Source organism: Narcine bancroftii, chromosome 2, assembly GCF_036971445.1.
Source record: "Narcine bancroftii isolate sNarBan1 chromosome 2, sNarBan1.hap1, whole genome shotgun sequence".
NCBI lineage: Eukaryota > Metazoa > Chordata > Chondrichthyes > Torpediniformes > Narcinidae > Narcine > Narcine bancroftii.
The window spans coordinates 278,744,990-278,764,067 of NC_091470.1; the positions used below are offsets into that span (position 1 = coordinate 278,744,990).

The following is a 19,078-nucleotide window of genomic DNA, read 5'->3' on the forward strand; positions in this document are numbered from 1 at the left end:
TGAGTGTGGCAATTGCAGATATGGAACTCCTGGCTAAAATTCTTCCTGAAGATGAATTTAAAAGAATATTGTTACAGGCCCAGAGGACCCCAAAACCCAGTAGCAATAGAAATTCACCAAGACAAATGGTTACTTAAACAAGTCTTTTTAAATGTTCTTTAAACATAAAAACAGGATCAAATTTTAACTTATTACTATTAACAACCCCCTTCTAAGTGCACATGTATGTAATGTGTGCAAGTTCAGAAAAGTTCTTTGATTCACAGTCTAATTTCACTTTTCACTCCTCCAAGTTCACCGGTATCAGGCAATTCTTATACTGTGCACAGAATTTAACATGTATGAATTTCATCAAGCTCTTGTGCTTAAAGGTAATTGGTTACTGCTCAGGAAGGATCTTGTTGGTTTCGGAGAGATTTGTTGCTCATTGACACATACATACTGATTCCCTCCGATCAGCCACTTCAGTGTCTTGCTGAAAAAATTTGCCCCAGCAGGGTATTCCAAATGATAGCTTCCTCTTCTGCAGGTCACACAGAGTTTCTTTTTGTTTCCCTTATTTCATGTGAAACACTCAAGCCAGCCATTTCCTTTTGTATGAACCACAAGGGTTTTCAATGGGGTGAACTCAGAACTCACAACCTGTCTTCAAAATGGGGTTTAAACAAGCTGCCAGCTTGTGTTTCAGCCTCCAAATGCCACTGCAGAAACCAGTTCTCTCTCTCTCTGAGGGAAAGCCTGTTTGGTTCTTGTTCTCGCTCTCGCCCTCGCCCTCGCCCTCGCCCTCGCCCTCGCCCTCGCCCTCGCCCTCGCTCTCTGCGCTTGCAAAAGCACATGACCTTAGAACAGCAAACTGCAACCAGACAGATTGTGGCACCGGACCCAAGCTTCTGAGCCAGAGTATCTGTAGCTTTCAAAACAATAATTCATTTACACCTGCTTTTGAAATTCTTTAGCAAAGCAATCTCCTTGTTTTATTGTCTTTGCAAAGGCTCTCGGTGCCTCCATGACTCACTTTCAGCAAAGCTCTTGCATTTTAAATGAGATGTTTTGTGGTGTTTGTTTGTTTATGACCTACACTCTAAACCACCACAATTTATTGCCTTTAAAACATATTTATATACAATATAAAATATAATATAGCTATCACAATAGCCACAAGGATATTGAGAAAATGAGGTTAGTTGCTGCATTGCGGCGTTGGGAGTTAGTTGAAAAATTTCTAGTAGCAAGAACTAGGCTTGTGGAAATCTGGCTTATTCTTAGCCACTGAACAGACAATTTATTTTGTTCCATTCTACAATCAATGGTATTACAGTGGGGCAATAACAATTCAATTGTGCAATTATTAGTGGCACAGAGAGCCTCAGGGAATTGTGGCTTTAATGCTTCAGAGGGTCAGAGTAAGGTTTGAACGCCTATTGGGTTACAGAACTGGGATCAGAGGGCCAGTTGGAAATTGGAGGGAATGGGTGTGAAGTCAGGACCAGTGTTGTGGGAGCAGGGCACTGTTCAAGGCCATGCCTTGTGGCTGGATGGCAGCAGCATGGTCCCATGGCTTGGAGTGGAAGAGAAAGAGTTGGAGGGGTCTGGTCTCCCAGGAATGTGACCAGAGTGATGGAACAGGACAGGTTGCTTAGGTATGCCAAAGAATCTAAGGTAAGGACACAGTCCAGTGTAAACATCTTTGCTCCTAAGTGCCCAACACTTCTGAAACAACATAGAAGTCTCCTATGTTGCTCCAATAGGAGAAAGCATGAGACTGCAGATGTTGGAATTTTAAAAGAGATATTGAAAGAGTTAGCAGATCAAATAGTAGCTATAGAAAGAGAAACACAGTTAACACTTCAGAATGTAAGAACTGGTGAAAGAGAGAAAAAGTTTTCAGTGGTCAAAACAGTTGGAAAGGGATGGACAGAATAAGGGAATATTTTTGACAAGGCTTACCCTATTCAAGCGCAGGACTGTCATGGAAATCATTTTCTAATTAAAATCTGCCTTGGTAATTTGTTGGCCTCAAGTGTACTTCAGAATCTTCTGTTAGTGGTGTCAAGACATGCTTTGCACACAGCAATATGTCTGGTGGGCACTATGTGTGCGGTACATAGAGAGGACCTAGGTCAAGTTTCCAGAAAGATCCTGGATCAGAACACAGCATGCAGGAGGAATCCGGCAGGATTGGCAGCATCCATGGACGTAAATAAACAGTTGATGTTCAGGTCGGAACCCTTTGTAGGAATTCCTGAAACATCAATTTTGTTTCTTTCCATGGATGCTGTCTGCTTACTGAGTTCCTTTAGCATTTTGTGTGTTGTTCCAGTTCCAACAGCTGCAGACTCCTTGTTCACCACCAGTAAGATCCTACTGCATTTAGAATTCAGATTTTTAACAAAATCCATCTACTTAGCACAAATAATGTTAAGCTGTGCTAAATCATTCATAGCCCCTCAGAAGCCATGATTGGTTTAAAAGCAATACTGTGTTTTGTTGGCTGTTTTCTTCCCTCTTCACATTGTATTCATCATGTAATTGAATTGCAAAGCAGTAACACTGATGTCTTCTCTCCCCCAGCTGTGCTGCTTGCTACTGCCTGCGTTGCCTTCGCAGCACGCATTGTCATAGTTACTTGGAGACATTTCAAACGCCCTCTCCATCAGAGCATGAACTGACTGGAAAAGTGATGAAGGAAAAGACGAGATTAAATTTTATCCATGTATAATAAGAGCTCTCTTCAAACAAATATTAAAGAATAATGGGAATAGATTATAGAATCATTGATAAAATCAAGTTTATTATCATTTGATTGCACAAGTACAAACTGGCGAAGCTTGGGGAATCCTGCGATGTGTTACTCACCCTATGTTTTTCAATGCTGTGCTGGTGTACGTTCAAACTGACAGCCTCCTCACTCCATTCATCGAAACTTCTCCCCATTTCACCCAGTGCAAGTAGATGGTTTCAGATATATTTGAAAGAACCTTATTTTGGCAATTGGATCAATTAAAGTTTGAGATCATTTGTGCAATAGAACAGAATTAGCCTATTCAGCTCATCAAGTCTGCTCTGCCATTCTAATCATGGCTGATAACCCTGGAAACCCTTACTAATCAAGAACCTATCAACCACTGCTTAAATCTGCCCAATTACTTTAGCCTCTAAAGCCATCTGTGGCAATGAATTCCACAGATTCACCACCTTCTGCCTCATCTTAGTTCGAAAGGGTCATCCCTTCATTCTGATTCTTAATCTTTTTCTTTCCACTCAGATATCACTTTAATCTCTATGCCATAGATGCTTTGTGATGAGTAAGGGATTACTTAAGGTGAAATGGGGGTGGAAAGAAAAAGTTTGAAAACCACTGTTTTCATCGTACCTATTTGGCTCATTATGGGCACGGTTTCATAACTCCAAAGAAAATGGGCCAATGAGCAAATGGGCAACATATTTCAGTAACAATTGGGTCTAGAGCAGTGATTCTCAACCTTCCCTTCCCATTCACAAACCACCTTAAGCAATCCCTTACTAATCACAGAGCACCAATGGCTTATGGATTATTTAAAGTGGTATGTAAGTGGGAAGAAAAAGGTTGAGAACCACTGTCCTAGACGCTACCACTGAAAAATTCTTCTCATTCATGCTATCCAGGCATTTCAATGTTTGGTATGTTTCAAGGAGGTCCCCCTCATCCTTCTAAACCCAAGCGGATACAGGTCCAAAGCCATCAAATGCTCCTTACACATTAACCCTCTCATCCCCAAGATCATTTGCATAAACCTCATTTGGACAGTTAGAAACACCAGCACATCCTTCCTTAGATATGGGGCCTAAAACTGATCACAATACTCCAAATGTAGTCTCACCAACACCTTATAAAGCCTCAACCTTGTATCTTTGCTTTTATATTCTAGTCCTCTCAAAATGAATGCTAACATTCCCCATTACTGACTCAAACTGCAGATCAAACTGTACTAGGACTCCTAAGTCCCTTTGGACCTCCAGTTTCTGAATTTTCTCCCCATTTAGAAATTAGTCTATAGTTTTATTCCTTCTACCAAAGTGCATGACCATACACTTACCAATGCTGTATTCTGTATTGCCACTTTTAGTCCCATTCTCTCAACCTGTCCAAGTTTCTCCACCTAGCATTACATCATCTGCAAACTTGTCCACAATGCCATCAATTCCATCATCCAAATCATTTACATAACATGCAAAGAAAAGCAGACCTATCAACGACCCCTGCAGACCACCACTAATCATTGCCAGTGAACCATAAAAGGCTCCCTGGCGGAAAGAAAATGCTAGCTAATCTGCTATCCATACTAGTACCTTTCCCATAATACCACGGCTCCTATCTTGTTTAGCAGCCTCATGTGTGGCACCTTGTCATGTCAGGGTGGTGCACATTATTTAGGCTGCAAATTAGGGCCTAAATTTTGCTGCGGATGATTGATAATAGATTGTTATGATCAAAGCAAAAGATGTGCTTATGAGTACTGGTGAGCGGTCAGGCTGGTGAAAGCAGCCAGGTTCATACTCCTGCATGATTATGTTTGCCTGTAGAAACAGGAGGGCAAAGCTGCTAGTCAGAGTTTTACACAAGGCCCTGGCCTCATTGTTCTCACTTTTAGATCCATTTGGGCAACACGTTGGAATAATAGAAAAAAGCAACGATTTCTGGAAATCTGATGATGTAAGAGCAGGCCATTTATGCAGACTGAATCAACTTTGAATTCCCGCTGGCTGGACTATTTTTCTGTAGGTTTCTCCATAATCTTCTGTTTTACTTTTACAAAGTCAAATTAAGTTAATATTTGCAAATGCATGACTGAACTGGTTTACAGGATAAGGCTTGGGACAGTTTACTGTATTCAGAATGTTGAGCTTAATTTAACAAATATTAATTTCTTTAAAGTAAATCTAAGAGGAATATTTGTCCCTTCAAGTTGGTCCCTCCATTTTGTTGAAGATCATATGCCAAAGCATTGATTTGGGAGGGATGATTGTAATGAACTACTCTATCACACTGTTCTTGAATTCTCACTGAACGTGGGGTTGGGTTTGTCAAACTTAAATTCAAATTTGTGTCATTGAGTCTGCAAGCTTGGTTCGAATCTGCCAATGTCTGTAAGGTGTTTGTACATTTTCCCTGTGTTAGGATTTGTAAGTTAATTGGTTTATCTGGGCAGTATGATCAGTGGTTGTGTGACATCATATCCTGTTTGAATATGGAAAAGATACATTATTCAATTAATAATTCAGATACAAGATTACAGAGGTTATGGGGTCATTTATGACTCGCTGTCTTACTTTATAATTTGACTCCAATGTAATTAAATTGTCTAACATATCTTTTCCATGTTCCTTATATTAATTTTTTTAACTTTAATTTTTCTTTTTAATACCAGTCATATGTAGCATCTGGCAACACAGTTGGGTAAGGGGTCAGAGTTCTTTCCTTTTTTAAAATATTATTAGTTTTCTATTTTCCAAAACAGATATATGCTATTCAGAATATGAATTATGGATTTGGTTTTCAATTTATGTATTTTGGTGATATATAGAATATCTTAATTAGTTTATGTCACTGTCCATTCTATCTTATTGAATTGTACCCTTTTTGTACAAGTTCTTTATTAAAATCAATTAAAAATATTTTAAGTATGAAAGTGCGCACCATCAGACTTAAAGCAAGTTTCTATCGTGCAACTGTCAGGCTCTTGAGCTCCCCTCACGGTGCAAATTGATCTTTATTTTCATTGTAATTGTGCTCTTTACATGGCTGTATGAACGTTAGCAATTACCTTTCAGACTAATCATAGAAGAACCCTTCTCACTATACTGGGTGTTTGTGAGAAATAAACTTAAAACAAGCGGGTTTTCATTGTGTCTGCAGCCTTTTACAACTCTAGAATTGGTGTCTCCAGGAAATATTTTTTTCTAAATTAAATTTAGACACGCAGCATGGTAACATTCCAGCCCAAAAGACATGCTGCCCAATTACACCCAATTGACCTAATAAAGAGCACATGCATCAGCCCTTGGGTCCACCAGGAGGAGGGGGTTTGTGCATTTACATCAATGAGAATTAGTGCACAGATATCTATTGTAAAGATCTGCTCAGCAGAGATAGAGTACCTGATGGTGAAATGTAAACCTTTTGACCTGTCCAGGAATTCTCTCCACACTGATTGCTGCAATCTATGTTCTACCTTTGGCTAATGAGGGTGAAGCCATGAAGGAACTTTATGGTGCCATCTGCAAAACCCAGATGTCCCACCCTGATGGACCTATGATTGTAGCTGGCAACCTCAACCACAGCAACCTGAAAACAGTCTTACCCCAGTTTCCACAGCACATCAACTTCTCCACCAGAGCAAAGAACACCCTAGATTGGGTGTGCCCCAAAATCACAGGTCTGCACCTTGCCCCCCTCCCCCAACCTTAGTTACTCAGATCACATATCCATCCTGCTAACCTTGGCAGACAGTCTGCTGGCAAAACAAATTAAGGTAGATGACAAGGAGATCAGATTGTGGCTGGGTTTGAGGGGGCACAGCAGTTGCTGCAAGATTGCTTTGAGACCATGGACTGGAGCTGCTTCAGGGAGGAGGCCACCTACAACAGACGTGTAAACATTGAGGAGTACACAACCTCAGTGACTAGCTGCATTAGAACATACATTCAGGATGTCACTGAGATCAATGAGGGTGAAGCAGAAATCATGGTTGGATGCAGAGGTCTGGATACTTCTCAGAGCTCATGGTGTCTTCAGACAGGGGACAAGATGGCACAAAGATCAGCTATAGCTGAACTCTCCCATGCAATCAGGAAGGCAAACCGTGGGTATTTAGAGGATCCATAGATAACTGTGTGACACCAGCGACACAAGGTACCTGTGACAAGGGATCAAGACTTTGACAGGTCATAAGTCAACTTTGCTAATTAGAACAATGCCATCTTCCTTCCAGACAGACTGAACATCATTTTTGTTCAGTTCCATGAGAAGAACAGGATAACACTGAAAACAGCTCAGTAATCCCCTGAATAGCTGTGGCTGAGGTGAGGAGGATGCTATCCAAAATGAATCCACATAAGGCAGCATAACTAGACAATGTACCTGGTTAGGTACTGAAGGACTGCACAGACCAATTGATGGAGGTCTTTGCAGACATCTTCAAAACCTTACTATAGCAGTTCATCATCCCCATGTGTTTCAAGACAGCTTCCATCATCCTGACACCAAAGAGGGTGAAGTAACAGGCCTCAATAACTAATGCCCTGTGGCACTGACCACTATTATGAAATGTTACAAGCATCTGGTGATGTTATATATCAAAGTACACCTCCCAGAGACACTAGACCCATTTCAATTCACCTAAAGCAGAAATGTTTCACTGATGACGCTACAGCCTTACATTCTGACCCACTGGCTGCTGTTCATCGACTTCAGCTTGGCATGTAATATGATAATTCCCCCAAAGGCTGATGAAGAAGCTGTCCTTGCTGGGATTCAACACCCCTCTGTGTAAATGGATTCTGGACTTCCTAATGGAAAGACCATAGTCTATCTCAGTTAGCAGGAAATCATTGAGTTCCATTACACTAAGCACAGGGTTGTGTGATCAGTCTATTCCAGTTCACAATACTAATGTACAACTGCATCACCAGATCCACCTCCAACAGAGTCATCGAGTTTGCAAATGACACAACAGTTCTTGGCCACATCAACAAGAATGAGTCACATTAAAGAGAAGAGGTAGAAAATCGTGTGATATGGTGTGAGAATAACAACTGAGTCTCAACATGGACAAGATGAAGAAGGTGATTGTGGACTTCAGGAAGACTAGGAGTGATCACCACCCTCCACTACACACCAGAAACTTGGTAGTGGAGGGAGTAGAGAGCAACAAGTTCCTTGGTGTCCACTTAACAAGTGACCTATCATGGACAAATAACTTCTTCTCACTTGTCTTGAAGGCACCACAGTGATTGCCCTTCCTGAGAAGATGAGGCGGGCCACCATCATGTCAACTTTCTACAGGAGCTCTGTTGAGGGTGTCCTGGCTAGCTGCATCACAGTGTGGTATGATTTCTGTAGAGGATTGGATCAGAGGTCAATTCACAGGATCTACCAGGATCATTGTCTGAACAAGGCACACAAAATCATTGAGGACCCCTTCCACCCTGCGCACAGCATCTTTCAACTACTCCCGTTGGAAAAGAGATACAGGAGTATCAGAGCCAGTGCCACCAGGCTGAGAAACAGTTTATTCCTGCAGGGAGTAGGAATGCTGAACAATAAAAGAAACTGCTCACACTAACAATATTGTGGACTCTAATATTGACTAAACTATTTATTTATTTTTATATGTATATATTTGCCTTGCCTATGTATTGTTTACCTTAACATGTGTTAGATCTGGTTTTGTGCATGCATGTTTTGTATCAAGGATTGGAGAACGTGATTTTGTTGGGTTGTACTTGAGTAATCAGATGATAATAAATTTGAACTTGACTTTCCAGTATTTGACTCCTCAGTTTGATTAAGTGGAGAGTGCTGGCACAGGATTAACCATGTATCTTTAGAAGGTTTATCCTTTCAAATAGGGACTGAACATTGTTTTATTTTAAACCTATTTGGTCCAATCTTAAGTCAATGCCAAGCTTTGTGAACTATCTTGCATCGAGGTTGCAAACACAATGATGGGATGAATGATTTTTAATAGTTCAGAAAGCTGGACTGGTGGAGTGGGGCCTAGAGGTTCATAATAAAGTAATTATTAACATTTGGTGAATGGACAGCAATTACATGAACATGGCAGATATCAATGGCACTAGAGTGATGCTAAAGCACCATTTTATTCTGCAGTATCCATTTACATAGGCTTTGCAGATTAAATGAAAATGAAGACTCTTTCCTGTAATGCTTCACTTCCTTGAGATTCCTTGAAACATACCAAATTCTGACAGGACTAGACAGATTAGATCAGGAAGAATATTCCCAATGGTGGGGAGAATCAAAACAGGGATCACAGTCTAAAGATAAGTGGTAAACCATTTTGAATTGTAATGAGAACAAACTTGTTCACTCTGAGTTACGAACTTGTGGAACTCCCTGCCATAGAAAATTGCTGAAACTATGTTATTAGATATATTCAAAAGGGAGTTAGATGTAACCCTTATGGCAAAAGGGATCAAGGAGTATGGAGAGAAAGCAGGAATTGGGTACTGAAGTTGTCTGATCAGCCATGATCATATTCAATACTAGAGCAGGCTCCATGGGGTGAATGGCCCTCTCCTGCTCCTATATTCTATGATCAGTGGTTATGTACATCATGAATCAATAAATATCCTTTTTATTTTAAATGAATGTCCTTGTGTTCTGAGCAGTTTGTCTTCAATCTTTAAGTTTTGTTGTTTAGAAAGTTTAAACAGTAGATTTTAGAACGTGATCATAATTAATTACAAGATGTGGTAGGTGTAAGTGAATGTCTGGTCAGGTAAACGATGAAGTGAAGTTGAATGTCAGGCTTCAACTCGTGAAGTTTGCTTTTCCGTGCATTTGAGTTGGAGAGTTCATGACAGCAAGTCATACTTAACTAAAATCAGGATGACATATGCACACTCGAGCAGTTTGCAGCTGCTTGCCACAGTCAAAAATTATGCAAGGGCTCCAAGTACAGAAAACAAAATGAGAAGTTAATTAAAATAACATGCAGTCCAAGTTCTGTTCCTTTAAGGGCAGGCACACCACAGCAATAGAGTGCTGGTATAGCTGATTCCTTCAGTTTAGTTGCAGCAATGCTCACAATGAGGCATTCTTTTCTTTAAGTTTTCAAACATTTTTCCCCATTATTACCTCCAAATTTTCTTACCTTTATTCTTCTGTTGTTGTTCCCTTACCATTAACTCTTAGCATGTGAGATCAGCAGTCAGAAAGGGGATCAGCTGGAATGAAAACAAGCTGAACTTCCAGGGAGCAAAATTGCAGATTTGAGCAGAGGTCAGGCTCACTGACAAAGTCTACCAAGTATGAAAGGAATTCCTCATTTGGATAGTTTATTTTTCACTAGGGTTGGCACAGTGCAGTGAACTGAGATTCACTGGTGGTATGTTGTACTGATGACTGGCTCCACTCCCGTCGACCCATATATAACCCTGGTTTCCTGCCTCATCCCTGAGCCCCTCTGAATACCACTGTAAGACCCTACCCTCAGTTATAGGCTAATAAAAGTGTATGTTCTCCTTCCAGTTATGAGAGCTGTTATTCACACTACATTGGACAGTAGACTAGAGAATTTTAGGCCTGGGCTAGCAATTTTTGCAAAGACATTTCAGAGGGTATTTTAGAGCCAAACACTTGCTGGGTCCATTTGGAATCAAACACAAACCCAATGTGCATTTCCACCCTGAAGAATGTGAATGAATCAGATGGATTTTTGCATCACATCATTGGTGTTGTCTTCATCATTGCTAAAAGTAGGTTTATTTTCTTCCCAAATTCCAGACGATTAACTGAATTTAAATTCCACAGCTACTGTGATGAGATTTGAACTCTAGTTTTTAAAATTATCAGTACAGGCCTCTGGATTACAAATCATGAAATTTAATTTTGATCTTCATTTCAAGTTGATTGTAGAAAAAAAAATTCAAATGAGTTAATCAAATAAAGACAGAGACCTCTACTTACGATTACCTTTCACTCTATTTGTGTGTTGTGGGAACTCACTATCCAGATATTTGCCATCATTTGACCCTATGTCAGTACAGTGGCCACAAAAGTAACTTGTGATCTTTCAACACTTTAAAAGATCCTGGATTTATTTATTTTCACAGCATTCTAGAAGCCAGTTCTGAATATTTAAACCTGTGCTACCCAATTCTTTGGCTTGGCTTCGCGGACAAAGATTTATGGAGGGGGTAAAAGTCCACGTCAGCTGCAGGCTCGTTTGTGGCTGACAAGTCCGATGCGGGACAGGCAGACACGGTTGCAGCAGTTGCAAGGGAAAATTGGTTGGTTGGGGTTGGGTTTTTCCTCCTTTGCCTTTTGTCAGTGAGGTGGGCTCTGCGGTCTTCTTCAAAGGAGGTTGCTGCCCGCCAAACTGTGAGGCGCCAAGATGCACGGTTTGAGGCGTTATCAGCCCACTGGCGGTGGTCAATGTGGCAGGCACCAAGAGATTTCTTTAGGCAGTCCTTGTACCTTTTCTTTGGTGCACCTTTGTCACGGTGGCCAGTGGAGAGCTCGCCATATAACACGATCTTGGGAAGGCGATGGTCCTCCATTCTGTAGACGTGACCCACCCAGCGCAGCTGGATCTTCAGCAGCGTGGACTCCAATTACATCCAAATTAACCTACAACCCCTTACATGGGAGGAAACCGGAAACCCTTACAGAGTGCATCGATTCTAAATCTGGGTCACTGGCACTGTAATAGTGTTCCTGTAACCACTACAACAACCGTACTGTGATTTTGTGGCACCTGGACAAATCAGCCTAGAAATGAAATTGCTTTTTTAAAAAAAAACATTACCATCATTATGAAACTGTCGACAGATAATATTCAAACTCATATGGACATTTTATAAAAGCACATTAGAACATAAAAATCAAGGTTCAAAGTTCCTTTCATTGTCACTTAATACATTAAATTTTAATATACATGATATACTTCAACTTTTGCCTGCTGTAAGGTAAACAAAAAGTTGCCATGAGCATTGGCCAGCACCACAAACAATAAGAGAATAAGAAGCAAGAGTCCTTTCAGTCACTAGTGACCAATGATTCACCTGCAGCCTCTGCAGTCACACAGACTCCTGTGCAAAACATCGGCAGCCCGAACTCCAGATCCAAACCAACAATCAGGAAGCTATCAGCTCCCTAAGCCCTTCAGGGGCCTTTTTTTACCCTCAGCACCCTCTCGAATTCTGGTTCCAATACCTGATCTTCAGCAGCCCACAACCTGTGTGAGTCCTACAGCCACTGAGCCCCTCGCAGGTGCCCTGCTGTGGTTACCTTCCTGTCAGGATGTATCTCATACTTCTTTCCTGTTTCTCATGCCCTCCACTGGTCTACTGCTCCCCTGGAGTCTGCAACCCTCATGGTACACTGGCCAGCACAGAGTCTGCCATCTTGGATATGGATCTCCATGGATCTATCTACAGTATAGTATAAGGCCTTCAACCCACAGTGTTGTGCGGACATAATAACCTTCTCCACCGACTGCCTAAAATTTCCTGACTGCATAACCCTTCATTTTTTAATCAGTTCCACATATCTATCTAATAGTTTCTTAGAAGATCCTATTGTAACTACCTCCACCACCAGGGCATTCCATGCACACACCACTGTCTGTGTGAAAAACCTACCTTTTACATGCCCTCTGTGGTTACTTCTCAAGCACCTTAAAACTATGCCCCTTTGTGTTAGCCATTTCAGCCTTGGGAAAATTCCTCTGGCCATCCACACTATTAATCCCTCTCATAATCCTATATACCTCCATCAGATCATCTTTCATCCTCTGTTGCTCCAAGGAGAAAAGACCAAGTGTAACCTATCCTCCAATCCAGACAGCATCCTTGAAAATCTCCTCTGCACCCTCTCAAGAGCATCCACATTAGCAAGGTGATACACTTTAGAGATTCATGGGCTTTAAACATTTTAGTTCAGTCTATCTACTGTAAAATAATTTAACTTATTACATGCCAACTTCAATCTATGGGACAAGAATGTCAGGTTGAGGGTTAAACTCTAGCATTTATAGGCCAATTACTAGTAATCTAATATCAGTTGAACTTGGCTTAATTTAATTTTTTTTGAAGTTTAGAGGCACAGCACAGTAACAAGCTCTTCCAGCCCAGGGCATCCAAATATGCCCCTGTAACTAATTAACCCAATAACCACGTACATCTTTGGAACATGGGAGGAAACCTGAGCATCTGGAGGAAGCACACGTGGTCATTTTCAGTTCAAATGCTCTGTATATCATGACATACATAACTCCGGAAAATTAGAGCCAGGCTGCTAAGAGGGAATGTCATAAAATGCATGTGGAACCATCACACAAACAGGTTGGAGAGGTTACATGTGCAACAGTTCCTTTGTCCTTTCCTAGATTTTAATAAGGGTTTGGACAAAAGGATTTTGATATTTGTGAAGCAATTGTGGGAGGGTATACTAAAAGGTGCCTAGGAATGGGAGAAAATGTTCTTAGAAAATAGAGGAAGACCAGGAGATATGATTCAGCACAAAAACTGCAGGATAGAGCAAAGGAAGAGAGCACCTTCCACAAGAGGGCACATCAATGTGGACTAAGATTTCAAATCAATGTGTTTGAGGATAGGAACTCAGGAGGCAGCAAGAGTGAAACTGATGAGTAAACGTTGCGTAGTTGAGAAATGAAAAGCCGGCGTTTATAGGACATGACTCATGAAGGCAGGTGAGGAAAGCAGTGGAATTATTAGGTCAAAAATATTACTTACAATTCACATCTCATGCCCGAGGAAACCTACAAATTTCAATCATTCACTTCATTACCCTTTTTTGTTGAAACCAGTCCGACTTGGTACTCCATACAAAAGCAGAAACAACAATCTGCAGCAGGTTATGGGGAAAATGCCAGAATACTTAGAGACAGCCATTAAGCATTTAACTCACTGTTCGCCAATCCTAGATTTACTCGGGGTTGGGGGATGGAGAGTTATAATTCAATTCAGCTGGAAAACATCATGTAACACAGAATTTCCATCTTTTATGGTGGTAAATTCACAAGAAAGTTGAAACAAATTGATCTGGGAAAAGGAGTTGGATTTTAAAAAAGTCATACCATTTAAGAAAAACTCCTGAGTTCAAGCATCAGAATAGTTTTCTGACAAAGATCTTACTTTGCTGTTGAATGGACTTGTTCATCCTGTGGTCTCACCCCAACATTCCACCACAAAGCGATCGTCTCATTATGAAGTACCAGGCTGGCATTATGTGCAAATTTCCATTGGAAGCAGCTGTTGTCTTGCCATTGCCTGGAAACTTTGGCCCATTGTTTAATATTTTGTGTTTCTTCTCTTTCATAATATTAGCCAGGATCCTAATGAATGGCAGACCAGTATTAAAAGGGGAATTGAACAAACCAAAATAGGATTTAAGTACACTAGAGCTCACCTTTGAATATTAAATATTGCTGGGGTCAAAAATATTTTAAACTGACAATAGATTTGCAACATATTGTGCTGCATGTCTAAATTTAAAAATGTTAAATTAAAAAAAATTCATATCTATGCACTTGAACATTGCAGTTGGTTTTTTATTTAATTGAAATAATAATCAATCTTTTACACGCCTGCCACCTGCTGTTGGAAATTCAAAACACACGCAGTAGTTTTAACCAGGAAAGTTGTTTTACTAATGTCTGCTGCAGAAGTATACAATATTGAAAGAAATTCAGAGAGATCTACTTGAGCAAGCTCCATATTTATTTCTTGCAATGTATGGTTTTAAGCCTATTCAGAAAGGTGCACTGCTGCCTTATACTTCCCATGGTTGAGTGGAAAACTGAGAAGAAAGGGTGACCTGATGTGGTGTATAAGGTGATGAGAGGCATTGATCGTGTAGATGGCGGGAGGCTTTTTCCCATGACTGAAATGGCTAACACCAGGGGACATTGTTTTGATGTGCTTGGGCGTTAAGAATGTGGTGGGAGGTAGGGTAAGAAGAATGTAAAAGGCAAGTTCTTCACAGAGTGGTGGGTACATGGAATGCAACGTCAACAATGGTGGTGGAGGCAGATACAATAGGACCTTTTTAGAGACTATTAATAGGTACATGGAACAAAAAAAAAATGGAGGGATATGTAGTAGGAAAATTGTAGGCAGTTGTTCAAGTAGACTATTAGATCAGCACAACACCGTGAACACTCCATATAAAAACTGTAATTAAATTCAATAATCACATCTGCTGGGAAGGATATTGTCAAGAAACAAAAGTGCTGGAGAAACTCAGCGGGTCCCGTAGGATCCAGGAGTCAAAGAGACATAACCAACATTTTGGGCCTGAGTCCTTCATCAAGGTATGAGCAAAAAAAATCAGGTAGGTGTCTGCGTAAAACAGTAAGGAGAGGAGGGATGAAGGGCAGGGGGAAGAGTGCAGGCCAATAGCAAAGAGGTCATAGGTGAACATGGACAGGAAGGCAGAGAGAAAAGTTGAGAATTGATCAGGAGACAGGTTGGTTCTGTGAATGCAGAGCTGGAAGAAAGGAGACAGAGACCTAGAGGGGCAGGTATACAGATGGGCAGGACAAAGACATGGGGATAGGGAGTGAGAGAGACAGAAAGCGTCAGCATGGGAATGGGGTGGTGAATTGAAATGGATTGCCACTGGAAGATCCAGCTACTGTGTCACAGAGAGAAGGTACTCAATAAAGTGATTTCCCAAACTGTGTCCAGTCTCTCCGATGTAGAGGAGGACAGGATGTAGTAGATGACCCTTGAAGATTCACAAGAAAAGCATTGCTTCACTTGGAAGGACTGTTTGGGGTGCTGAATGGTAGTGAGGGAGGTGGTATAGGTGCAATGTAGCATTTCCTGTGGTCACAGGGGTAGGTATCAAGGTGGGAAGGGATGAGTGGACAAGGGAACCATCAAGGGAGCGGTCCCTTGATCACATTGTAGATGGTGGAAATTGTGGATGATATGTTTGAAATGGAGGCTGGTGGGGTCGTAGGTAGAAACAAAGGGAATTCTGTCCTTGTTGCATCTGAGGGCCCAGGTCAGATGTGTGGGTAATGGAGGATAGGGCCAAGCTGATGGTGGTGGAGGGGAAGCCATGTTTTCTGAAGGAAGACATTCCGGAAAATCTCGCATGGAAGACCCCGTACTGGAAGCAGATTTGGCAGAAACAAAGGAATTGAGAGAAAGGAATGGAATCTTTACAGGGGACAGGGTGTAAAGAGGTGTAGTCAAGGTAACTGTGGGAGTCAGTGGGTTCGCAGAAAATGTCTGTCGAGAGTTTGTCTCCCAAGATGGTGACAGAGAGAAGAAGAAAGGGGAGAGTGTTGTTAGAGATGGGCCAAGGGAAGCTGGCAGCAAAGTAGATGAATTTAACTAGTTCATCATGGGCGCATGAAGCAGTACTAATATAGTCGACGATGTAGCAGAGGCTCACCTGTGCAGCCTTGCTGCATGAATTGATCCACATAACCAATAAAAAAAGGGAGAATAGTTGGGGCCCTTGCAGGAATCCATGGTTACCCCTTTGGCTTGGAGAAAGTGGGATGAGTCAAAGGACAAGTTACTGAGGGCAATTGAAGAGGATATTGTATATCCATTATATTCCATTGTTTACCCAATTTATAAACTGAACATTTCACTGAAGAAGTTCTATGTTGTCAATCAGGAAATGACTTTCAGATGAGATTTTGGTACAATTGTAGTGGAGTTTCACACAGTATCTCAAGCTGACATTACCCTCACCAAGATTAAGCATGGACAGTCCAGAACATTCAACAGGATGTTGGTTAACCTACATTCTCTGCTGTAGGTTACTAACAGAAATATGTATTCTTCATAGGGTTGCCAAGGAGACCATAAAAATCTTTTTCCAGAGATAGAATGCTTTAATGCTACATTTTACCTTACTTTAAAGCAAATAAGATTTAGAAATTAAAACTTGATTACAGCTAGAAACTGCATCTTCCAATAAGATCAAAAATAATACAGTACTTCTATACTGTTCTAATCTGAACAACAATCTTGTTCTTAACATTAGCAAAGCCAAGGAGCTTATTATGGATTTTAGGAAGGGGAAGCTGAGGGGACATTGATGGGACAGCAGTGGAAAGAGTTAGTATCATCAAATTCCTGCAAATGAACACATCAGAGGACCTCTCCAGGAGCCAGCACAGAGGCAATTGTGAAGGACACCAAACTCTCTTACTTTCAAGGAGTTTCAAGAGATAGTGGCATATTGTTGAAACTTTTTCAGATTGAGAAAGGATTCCAAGTCTAATTCCATGTCATCACGTGGCACGCTCCCAGTCTCTACTTTTCTTTGGTAGCACTGTAATTATAGCAGTTGAAAAGGTTCCAGGAGAGTCTGCGTCCCCAAAGCCCAGTCCAATACATCCATCATAAGATGCATTAGCAAGTCTTTAAATTATCTAAAGAACGCAGGAGGAAACCCATCCTCCCCAAGAGACTTATTAGCTTGTAAAGTTCCAAAGCTTTCTCAATTTCTTCTCTTGCGTTCTCTATTTTCTGATTTTGGAAGTTTAATACTTACTAATTCATCCATCTCATTTTCATCTCCTAATAATTCTGATTTATATAATTTCATATATTTCCTAAAATATTATTTATTTCTTTTTGATTATGTGCTATAACATTAGCCTCTGTTTTTATTGCAGGTATCATTCTAGATAACTCCTCTGCCTTTATCTGCCAAGATAGAACTTTGTGTGCCCATTCTCTTAATTCATATTTTTGTTTGGTTTTTAATATGGTTTTTTTTAATGTTCTATGTATTTGTAATGTGTTATATCTGTTTTTCAAATTCTCTAATAGACTATATTTTTCTGTAACCCTGTTGTTTGATATTCTTTTTCCAGTTTTGTTACATCTTTCTCCAAACCATCCAACTCTGTAGTGAATTCTCTCAAGATTTTTTGTATAAGAAATAATTTGCCCTCTTACTTAAGCTTTCACTGTATCCCATGTTAAAAAGCTATCATCAGTAGACGACTACATTGGGGAGGCCTCATGCACCCACGATGAGCTCGTCAATTTCGCAGCCAATTTCCACCTGGACCTCAAACTCACCTGGTCCATCTCTGATGACATTCTCCCTTTTCTGACAGACTCTCCACTGACATTTATTACAAACCCTCTAACTCCCACAACTCCCTGGACTACTCGTCCTCACACCTTGTCCCCTGCAAGGACTCCATCCTCTTCTCTTAATTTCTCCATCTCTGCCGCATCTCCTCCCAAGATGAGGTCTTCCAGTCCAGAGCCTCTGAATTGTCTGCCTTCTTCCACAAACGTGACTTTCCCTTCACCACTATCAACTTGGCCCTCACCCATATCACCTCCATTCCCTGCTCATCTGCCCTAGTCGTCCCAACCTTGGAAACAATAAACATAGAATCTCTCTCATCCTCACCTATCAGCCCACCAGCCTCTGCATCCACACATTATCCACTGGAATTTCTGGTATTTACTATAGGACCCAATCACTAGACACATTTTTCCTTCTCCTCCCCTCTCAGCCTTCCGCAGGGACCGCTCACTCTGTGAGTCCCTTGTGCACTCTTCTCTCCCAACCCATCGTCCCCTAGGTACCTTCCACTGTGGTCATAGGAGGTGTAATACCTGCACTCACACCTCCTCCCTCACCATAGTCCAAGGTCCCAAATAGACCTTTCAGGTGAAGCAACACTTCACCTCTAGCTCCAAAGAACTCTTTTACTGCACCCCGGTGCACCCTCTGTGACCTTCTCTACATCGGAGAGACCTGTCGCAGAGTAGATCGCTTCACCCAGCACCTCCTCTGTCCACAACAAAAGCGACTACCCCGTAGCCAACCATTTCAATTCTGAGTCACACTCTCTAGCTCACATGTCTGTCCATGGCCTTTCACACTACCACACACTGCACCAGCAGATTGGAGGAACAACACTTCATTTTTCATCTGGGCCCTCTCCAACCCCAGGGCATGAACAATAAGTTCACTGCATTCCACTAATAAGCTTACTTTTTTCCCCCTCCCCCTTCCCATTACGGTGTTTCCCCTTCCACCTACCATCTCCCACCCTCACCAACCCCCTACCCCTTTTGTTCGGGCATCTCTCATGTTCCCCCACACCTTGAAGGGCTCAAGCCTGAAACATTGGTGATGTATCTTCACCTTTGCTACATAAAGGCACTGTTTGACCTGCTGAGTTTCTCCAGCATTTGTGTTTTTTTTTCCTCTTAATCACGGTGTCAACAGAATCCTGTGTTTTACCCCATCGGTAGAAGATTAGTTTCACAAAATAGTTGTCTGTCTCTTAGTAAACTCACAAAAGTCTTTCCTTCTCAACAGAGTGGC

The 19,078-nt window shown here is 41.3% G+C and overlaps 1 protein-coding gene and 1 long non-coding RNA gene across 2 annotated transcripts in view; one reads left to right on the top strand and one right to left on the bottom strand.

The window, feature by feature from the left end:
* LOC138755312 (uncharacterized) overlaps nucleotides 1-5,944 on the top strand; it is a 30,506-nt gene extending 24,562 nt beyond the window's left edge. The window contains exon 8 of the mRNA XM_069921081.1: nucleotides 2,572-5,944. Coding sequence (XP_069777182.1) covers nucleotides 2,572-2,669 — 98 coding nt within the window. The 3' untranslated portion in view covers nucleotides 2,670-5,944. The remainder of the gene's footprint in view (nucleotides 1-2,571) is intronic.
* LOC138755313 (uncharacterized) lies at nucleotides 1,257-18,743 on the bottom strand. The gene is made up of 2 exons (XR_011352180.1): nucleotides 2,857-18,743; nucleotides 1,257-2,669 (listed from the first exon to the last, which is right to left on the bottom strand). It is a non-coding gene; the product is annotated as an uncharacterized lncRNA (long non-coding RNA).
* Nucleotides 18,744-19,078: the final 335 nt, after the last annotated feature.